The sequence below is a fragment of the Micropterus dolomieu genome, linkage group LG08 (genome assembly GCF_021292245.1).
Source record: "Micropterus dolomieu isolate WLL.071019.BEF.003 ecotype Adirondacks linkage group LG08, ASM2129224v1, whole genome shotgun sequence".
NCBI classification, from domain to species: domain Eukaryota; kingdom Metazoa; phylum Chordata; class Actinopteri; order Centrarchiformes; family Centrarchidae; genus Micropterus; species Micropterus dolomieu.
Window position 1 is genome coordinate 22,614,802 of NC_060157.1, and position 9,724 is coordinate 22,624,525.

General features: G+C 40.5%; 1 protein-coding gene across 1 annotated transcript; it reads left to right on the forward strand.

Annotated features, from left to right (window-relative positions):
* The first annotated feature begins 4,302 nt into the window (after positions 1–4,302).
* LOC123974529 (kelch-like protein 10) lies at positions 4,303–9,199 on the forward strand. The gene is made up of 5 exons (XM_046055323.1): positions 4,303–4,523; positions 5,121–5,607; positions 6,422–7,039; positions 7,269–7,418; positions 8,783–9,199. Exons 1-5 carry the CDS (start codon positions 4,393–4,395, stop codon positions 9,128–9,130), a joined length of 1,734 nt encoding a protein of 577 aa, XP_045911279.1. The 5' UTR covers positions 4,303–4,392; the 3' UTR covers positions 9,131–9,199.
* The last annotated feature ends 525 nt before the right edge of the window (positions 9,200–9,724 follow it).

Consider the following 9,724-nt stretch of genomic DNA (forward strand, 5'->3'; position numbering starts at 1 on the left):
GATCACCACATGGAGTTGATATAGCTGATATATAGACATATATAGAGTAACAGGCAGTTTTATGAATTATATATGTATATAAAACTTAATGTGATATAGTCTCCTTAAAGTTTGATCTTAAAGAAACTTCAAAGTAAATAAAATTAATAAAATCACATATTTTGCTACCAACAGCTACTGTACATGGCGCTGAGTCTAAATTTGGTGCCCTCTTCAGTTCATTTAGCAATATGCCCCCTCATCTCCACTAATGATATTGTCAACTATTTTAATTCCCTCTGTTCCTTAACCCTTGATCTCATAGCCCCTCTGAAAAACAAACACTTAAAATCTGCAAAGCAACCCTGGTTAAATGCGGATATCAGAAGCTGCAAACGGGAATGCAGAAATGTAGATAAAAAAAAAAAAGATAATCAGGTCTCCAGGTCCATTTCACGGCCATGAAAGAGTTACTATCTTTGTACAATAGGTTGGTAAAAGATGCAAGAGTTCACCATTTCTCAAATCTTATTGCTGTCCACCAGCACAATCCTAGTTCTCTTTTTAAGACTCTCGATCTGTTGGTGAACCCTGCCTCTCCCTGTGCCTCTGCTGATTGTGAGATATTTTAACACACTTTGTCAGTAAGGTGGAATTATTAAGAGCCAGTATTAGCCCAAACCCTGCCTTTTCAGATATTGTGCACCCTACTCAGGATCCTTGGAGTTCCTTTTCTTCTATTACCATGGCAGAACATATGGAAATTATGTTGAAGATGAAGCCTTCCTCTAGCCCTCTTGATCTGATTCCTGCAAAGTTTTTAATAGAAGTTTTGGATTATATTAGCCCACTCCTGATTTTAATTTTTAACAGCTCATTATCTACAGGTTGTGTCCCGGTCTACTTCAAGACGGCATGTGTACAACCTGTCCTAAAGAAACTTAGCCTCGACCCCAACATCCTTGATAACTACCGCCCAATCTCTAAACTGCCTTTTCTTTCAAAAACCCTTGAAAAGGGTTTCTAAGCAGCTCCTTGCTGTAATGGAAAACAATTGTATCTTTGAAAAGTTCCAGTCTGGCTTCTGTAAACATCACAGTACTGAGACAGCACTATTGAAAGTTACTAATGACCTCCTAATGAACGCTGATCCGGGCAAATGTTCGATACTGGTTCTGCTGGATTTAAGTGCGACCTGTGACACCATTGATCATGGCATCCTGTTAAACAGATGGAGGCACTGGATGGGGGTATCTGGTACTGCACTGAACTGGTTTGCCTCACTTATCCAATAGGAAGTTGTCTCCAAATTTTAAATCTTTCCCTACCACCAACTATGGTGTGCCTCAGGGGTCAATCCTTGGACCCATTTTATTTCCTATATGTGGTGCCGAATAAAGAAGAATGAATACCTTTTGTTGGGCTTGACAATGCCACCTCCTGATAAGGGCAGGGCCATATATATATATATGGTTGTGTGTCGTGAACTCTGATTTACCCCGATCAGGAAGAATTACAAAGAGGTATGTGTTGTACAAAAAGTAAATTTTATTACAAGTATATTGTTAAAATCCCAGTTAAAATACCATCAGCATAAATAAAATTAGCCTGGTAATAAATTTGTTGAAAAAAAAAAAAAAAAAGATAGTGTTACTCTCCTCAAGGTAGGAAGGTCAAGTCGGCTCGTACACACCACCCCAATCAGCGACTGTGGTAGGCAGAAGAGGGAGACAGCAGACCCAACACCAAGAAGTACATGCACTATACACTCAACATCTAAACTATTCACTACACACTTACCATCTAAGTTATTCACTACAAAATAGCATGCAATGTCGAAATTGAGTATACACACCACTACAGAATGTCACCCAGTGCAGTCTCACCACGGAAAGGGAGGCAGTGTGCTGATATGGACCCAGCCTTGTACAAAGTCAAGCTGAGGATATACAGAGAGGAGAGCAACCTGTATTTAAACCACCATCCCAAATATGACACCGAGTAGACACCCAATACAGGACATCTATTCCAGTCACTATGGGACACTAGAGCGAGCAACAGACATCTTAAAAGTTACTGGAAAACCATTTAACAGAAGACAGTGGTTGGTCTGGTCCGCCTTTAAAACATAAAAGTTGCAAGTTCCGAAATTACAGTGCCTTGCAGATAATTTAAGGAATAAAATATAAGCCTACTTTGCAAGGTTACATAAAGTCTGCAGAAATGCAGCAGGTGGGGGGGGATCCCGGTGCTAAAAATAAAAAACAAATATCCGGGCTCATTAAGATACACAGATAGGCACATGTATATCGTTTACCAGTAACTCCGGATCCCTACATCCACAGCCGCTGATTTGTAACCACATCACCTGTAGACTGAAACATACAAATAATCTTTACTAAACAGAACAAACCACAGGTTAAGAAAATGCTATTAGCATAGCAAGCATCAGTAACACACAGACAGGCGGTAACATAAGTGAAAACAAACTAGCATTAGCTGAAACCATTCAATGCTACAACATACAGCTTGCAATGCTGACAGGCATTATCATCAATCTTCTCCAGTTCCCTCCATGGAGGACGGGACACTCATGTCTGGCTGTCACCCTGCAAGGTGTGCTCAGTGGAAAGCAAAGGACTCTCCACTGAGACTAGCAAACCTTTTATCACTTCCTGATTAGCTGCAGGTCACATGACAAGGTCATATGACCATGCATGTGCACCAGTCACCTATCTTACCACATCTATATATGCTCCCTCTGGGTGATGTCATACGCAGGCATGGTATCTCCTTCCACTGTTATGCGGATGATACACAGTTATACCTACCTGTACAGCCACCGACCTTAGTATGCTGAGTTCATTACAGGACTGCCTTACCGACATAAAACATTGGATGTCAAATAATTTCCTACAACTTAACTCCAATAAAACAGAAATCCTGGTTATAGGTCCCCAACATCTCTGCAATCAAATTCTGCTCTCTTCTGGCTACCTGCTACAACACGTGAAGCCTGTTGCAAGAAATCTTGGCGTGCTATTCGATAGTAAGTTATGCTTTGAGCATTATGTTTCTAAACTGGTCCGGTCCAGCTTTTACCACCTTAGAAATATCACAAAAATAAGGCCTATTTTAAATGTTACAGATGCAGAAACTGTTATACATGCTTTTATCTCCTCACGCATTGATTATTGCAACAGCAATAATTCACTTGCCCTAAATTGCCCTAAAAATCCTAAATAGATTACAGACTGTAGAGAACTCAGCTGCTCGGCTCCTAACTAGGACAAGAAAATATGATCATATCACCCCTGTTTTAGCATCATTGCACTGGCTCCCTGTTTGTTTTGGGATTGATTTTAAGATTTTACTCATTACTTTTAAGGCTATTCATGGCTTGGCTCCTGATTATATTTTAGATATTTTAACTCCTTATGAGCCCTCCCGTGGTCTAAGATCTTCTGGCAAGGGCCTCTTGTCTGTTCCTGGAGCCAGACTAAGAACAAAAGGTGACCGAGCATTTGCTGTCAGGGCCCCCAGGCTCTGGAACGACTTGCCTGAGGAAATTAGGCTTTTACTGGAAAGCATATCCAGATTTTATCTGAACTTTTACTATTCCTGCCCTACCGTTCTTATCACTTTGTTTGCTTGTCTTATCTTCCTTTCCTCCTTTACTTTATTGTGATCCTTGTTCTTATATTCTGTATTTTATCCTCCTGTATCTTTTACCCACATGGTTATTTGTTTTTGTATTTTATGTGTGATTTGTTGTGAAGCACTTTGTAATTTGTTTGATAAGTGCTATATAAATAAAGCTTATTATTATTATTATATTTATAGTTGTAAATAAATTCCACATATCCTGTCCATCACTTCATACACATTAAACTCTAGCTGGGTTTTACGTTCTCGGAAAATGTGTATAATTTGGGACCAACACAATCATGGATCAACCAGAGGATGAAGGATAGAAGTGGTTGAATAAAAAGGTTTGAAATCCAACACAATCTCTATACAAAGGTGTGCTGCATGGCTAATTTACATCCTATGATTTCTGTAAGTTATCCACGCATTCCTATGAAGTAGCTTCCGGCAAACTTATAATCATTTTGTGTTTTTATACTTTTCAAGAATCAGCATTGTATATTTGTGAATTAGCACCTTGATCTACCCATATTAATGTACATTATTAATGTACAATATTCATAACAAGGGATTGGAACTTTTCTTCCTAGAGAACATTTCATTAGAATGGTGGCCCCTGATTGTGAGTAGATTTTGTGATGTCATTATGATCCGTTCTAGAGTCTTCTCATGGATCACACACAACTATAGACCCTAGTTAATAGTCAGGAGAGAAACCTGCACACAAGACATAAAGAAGACAAGTTCTCATATTGAAGAGCAAAGATGAGTAAGAATAGCTCAGTGTATGATGAGCTCCGTCTGGAACAACAGCTCTGTGACGCTGTGATCAGAGTAGACGACGTCGAATTTCATGCGCATAAGGTCATCCTCTGTAACTACAGCTCGTACTTCAGGTGAGCTGGTCATTGGGTGTTCACAGGGGGATGCTGCTGAATTTACTCTCTTCGAATAAGAAGAAAATGAGCGTTACTGAATAAGAGTTCATGAACTGCAACACAGCCCGCTGTTAACAAATGACAATGATTGAACAAGTTGGTGAAACAAGGTTGTGTGAACCAAGAGGATATTGGGTACATTTTAGAAGAATGCTAATGTTTTTTTAAAGGTGAAGATCACCATCTGCACACATTCAAAATAATTGTAGTTTAAAGCAAATTTTTCTTTCAGATTATGGTATTTTAATGTTTGTATGTGCAAACTTTTAATTAGTTTACTATAATATGACGATGATGTGATTTGATGTGACATTTATACACTGATTACTAACATCATCTTTTCTGGGAACTGAAGTTGATTTAAAAAAGGTCAATCTGCGCAGAGGCTGGATGGAGCTTTAATACACTTGCACTTGTTGTTTTGGTCACATCTGTTCTGAAAAGTGAAATGTGGGCTTTATATTTATTTTATTCATTTATGAAGTATAAGTATGAGGAGAAAATGTGGACCACTTTATTTTAAAGTGCTTTTTTCTTCTTCTTCCTGGCCCACAGAGCCCTCTTTACCCACTGGTCAACCCCAGACAGTCGGATCTTTGACATTCCCAATGTGTCACTTGACATGATGAAGCTCATCATTGAATTTGCCTACAGTGGCTTTGTTCCTGTGACACAAGAAAATGTACAAGACCTTTTTATAGCAGCGGACCGGTTCAATGTAAAGGGCATCATACAAGCCTGCAGTGACTTCCTTGAGGAGCAGCTGGCCCCACAGAACTGCATTGGCATCTGGTGGTTCACAGACATCTACTACAACCCTGAACTGAAGCACAAGGCCTACGTCTACATGCTGAATCACTTTGAGGAGGTAGCTGCCACCTCAGAAGAGTTCCTGCTGCTCTCTGTGGAGGAACTTGCTAAAATCATTGAGAATGACCAACTTATTGTGAAAAATGAGAAGATGGTGTTTGAGGCCGTCCTTCGCTGGATTGCCTACGCACCTGAGGAACGCAGAGAACACATCTCTCTGCTTTTGCCTAAAGTAAGTGAGGGACAACTACTCAGCCGCCACTAGATAGACTTTTGATTTTCATTTTTTATGTCTTGCTAATGGTGTTGTCATGAATTCAAACAGCATGATCAGGGCCATGGTCAAAACCCCCCTAGTATGTCTCCAACACTTCCAAGAACAGGTGATTAGTCAAGACAGATGTGAAGTGGTCAAGACAAAATCAAAACTAAGACCAGGAAACACTGAGCTGTGTTCTAGATTAGGCAATAAATGGTGTTCTTTTCTTTACAAATACTTAATGAGTTAATTCATATGAAGAGATTTTTCAATGGATTTTTATGAATTTATGAATCAACGTTTGAGAAATGTTGTTAAGTTCCTTAAACATGTAAATATCTTTTTTTTGTTAAATTCATGAATTACTGTAAATATGTGTGTAAACAGCCTCCAGGTAAACAATGTAAAAAATGTTAGAATAAAATGTATTTCCAAAGTATGTCCCTAACAAATCTTTTCAGAATTTTTAGGCCAGCATGGATATTTGACTATTTGACAATAATTATATATTGTGTGGCCAACACATAACATAAACAAATATTTTCGATAAGTATCCTTTAAATTAGCAATTTTTAAAATTCAAAAATTGTGACAGAAAGAATTACTGAGCAGCAAATTTGAGTCAAAAAATAAAGTTGTCAGTGCTCTCTAGTGGACAAACTATGAACTTGCCACACTTAAATGTACGTTTGACATTTCTGTTCTATAATCTTTTTGTTACCTAAAGGCTGAAGTGCTAAAAGTATTTATCTGTAAAATCAACGTCTGTCCTTGTGTCTCGGTGTAGGTCAGGCTGGCTTTGATGAATCCAGAATACATCATAGACAGTGTAACAGAAAACGAACTGGTGAAGGCAAGTGAAGAGTGTCGACCAATTCTTGTCAAGACCTTGGAGGACATGCTTGACCTCCGAACAAGAAGGTTCTCTGACTCTATTATTTGTAATTCTTTGGCCCGCCCACGACTGCCCCCTGCCATCCTTTTAGCTGTGGGAGGCTGGAGTGGCGGCAGTCCCATCAATTGCATCGAGGCGTACGATGTCCGTGCTGACCGCTGGGTCAGTGTAACCAAAAGTGAGGAGACTCCCCGGGCCTACCATGGTGCTGCTTTCCTCAATGGATCACTTTACTGTGTCGGTGGCTTTGACAGCGTTGAACAGTTCAGCACTGTGCACAGGTTTGACCTGGGCACACACACCTGGCAGGAGGTGGCACCAATGCATTCGAGCCGCTGTTATGTCAGCATAACTGTGATGGACGGGTTCATATACGCCATGGGAGGTTATGATGGACATCATCGACTCCAAACTGCAGAGCGCTATCAGCCCAGTACCAACCAGTGGACTTTAATTGCGCCCATGCACGAGCAGAGGAGTGACGCCAGTTGCACAGTCTTCCATGGCAAGGTGGGTGGAGCTACAGAGCAGCCCACAATAAGTAAGATAGCTCTGTGTTTGGGCAGGGAGAGCACAGAAGTTGCACATTTCTACTATTGATGACAATAGAAAAACATGAAGTTAAATTGAACCAACCTCACTAGATTATTTAAATAGATTTAGAAAATCCATTTTGTTCCAAATACTATGTTAATGTAGTCTTCCAAAGATTACTTATTACCTCTTTAATTCTTTCCAGGTGTACATTTGTGGTGGCTTCAATGGGACAGACTGCCTGTCATCGGTTGAATGTTACAACGCAGAGACCAACCAGTGGACCCTGAAAGCCTCCATGGGCAGCAGGCGCAGTGGAATTGGGGTCATCGCCTATGGAGACCACGTCTTTGCAGTAAGCACATTGAACACTGCTGGTACTCACATAACACCGTAACAAGACACAGAGTCATGAAAATATGTTTTTGCAGAGGTTTCAGATTGACTTCATTACAAGTCAAGTCAGCATTAAACGTTTCAATATGAGGTTCATCCCTAAAACCTTTTACATTGAAGGCAATAATGTACTGATGTAATTAGTTAGAGCTGAAACTGATTACAGTACTTGATATAAAAAATTTTCGAGTTATCTTTTAATCGCAAAATATCATATAATTTTTGCTGCTAGAGGTCTCTCAATTGAAAACAATACCAAAAGAGATTGTTGACATTAGGAAGTAGGGGATCATGGGCAATGTTCACTGTAGTCAGCTTCTCCCGGTTAGGATTTCTTCACTGTTGTTTCTCTGAAAATTTGAGATACAGATGGATAGTTTTTTTTTTTACCGGGGGCTGAATTATCTTCTAGGTCTCCTCCTCTCCAAAACAAATGGAATCAAATGGAAACACTGAATAGGGGAGTTTCACGTAAAAAATCAGCATTTCTCTGACACTGCTCAGCGGACACAGGAGACTGAGATTGCTGCTAGTATTTGCTCAGTTTGTTTCTCAGACGTAAGATTCCATCATAAAATAAGGCTTACACCGGAAAAGAGTCAATTTATATCAGCTTCTGGAAGACAACTACAATCCTAACGCATGCGAAAGGGGACATGACACCATTGTCAGGCAACCAAAGGAAACGCACTGTTACCTTGATTAAAAAACAAACTGGGTTTGAAATTTGTTGGAAACATTTGGGATATTGTAAGTACACACCTCAAGAAAATATATAACATATACATTTTAATGCAGAAAAGTTACATATTCTATCTTTTCATCTGCTTTTCAAGCAGAAAATCACACTTGTTCCAGCTTCTCATGTGTGATGATTTGCTGCTTCTTTTGTTTCCCATGATAGTAAACTGAATGTTTTGGGGGGTTTGGAGCATTGGTCGGTTCAAATTTGACAAATTTGTCAGTTTGTGCTTTGGGAAATTGCCTTATTTTTGTCTGGGTTTCAATGGACAGTTTCAGTGTCTTATTGTCTTCAAGAAGTAGACCCCACACGGCCTTGAATAAAATGTTGTGCAAAATAAAAAAAACATGTAATATTTTGGCTGGAAAGTTGTCAAATTTGAAAACAAACTTCTAGAAAAAAAACAGTTGTGTCAGCTGTCTACTGCTACTTTTCACCCTTAATCCTACATAACTTTATTTAAGGCACGTATTGAGGCCAGGTGCCCTTCCTTACAAGGGGGCTGACTATGAAATAAGACCAAAAATATAGAAAAATAGTAGAAGCAGTCCTGACTTCATATTTCACCTCTTCTCTTATAGGTTGGCGGTTTCAATGGAACTAGCCGTCTGCGCACGGCTGAGGCCTATAACCCCCACACTGACACCTGGCATGCTGTGCCCTCCATGCTGAGCCCCCGCAGTAACTTTGGCATTGCAGTGATCGATGACCGCCTCTTTGTGGTCGGGGGCTTCAACGGCTTCACCACTACCTTTGACATTGAGTGCTTTGATGTTGAAACTGGTGAATGGTCTGATGTCTGTGACATGGAGATCTCCCGTAGCGCCCTGAGCTGTTGCGTGGTGTATGGACTTCCCAACATAGCCGAGTATGCTGCCCCTCGACACTCCCTGCAATCCTCCGATGAGGTGGAGGATGAAGTGGAGTGATGAAGCTCCATCCGCTTATGAGCTACATTGTTCTGTAAATAAATGTTTCTATGCATGCATGAAACTACAGCGGTGCTACTCATTCTGGGTATTTCAAAGATTTTTTAGGCCCCAGTGACCTTTGACCTCTGTGTTGAACGTTGAAAGAAAAGACAGCTGACACAAGCAGACAAAATTAGACTTTATTCTTACTTGACAACAGCATTAACATTCATGACTCTGACTGAAAATCTATTTCATGTGTGTTACATGCAACACAAACACTAGGTGGCTCCAGCCAGTGTGAGGTATTACGTAGAGAACGTCTCGGGTTACGTATGTAACCCTGGTTCCCCGAGAAGGGGAACGAGAGACTGCGTCGGTTACGACACTATGGGAACGCCTCTAGGCGAAGCAGGTCTGAACGTGAATGAAATCACTCCAATCCTATTGGCTTGTTGCTAGAACGGTAGGGTGTGACGGAATAACCGGAGGAGTATAAAGCACACCTGTACACACTCATCATTAGCTTAAACTATGAAGCAGGCGCTTCAGGCGGGGAGAGAGGTGCGGCGGGCCGACGCAGTCTCTCGTTCCCCTTCTCGGGGAACCAGG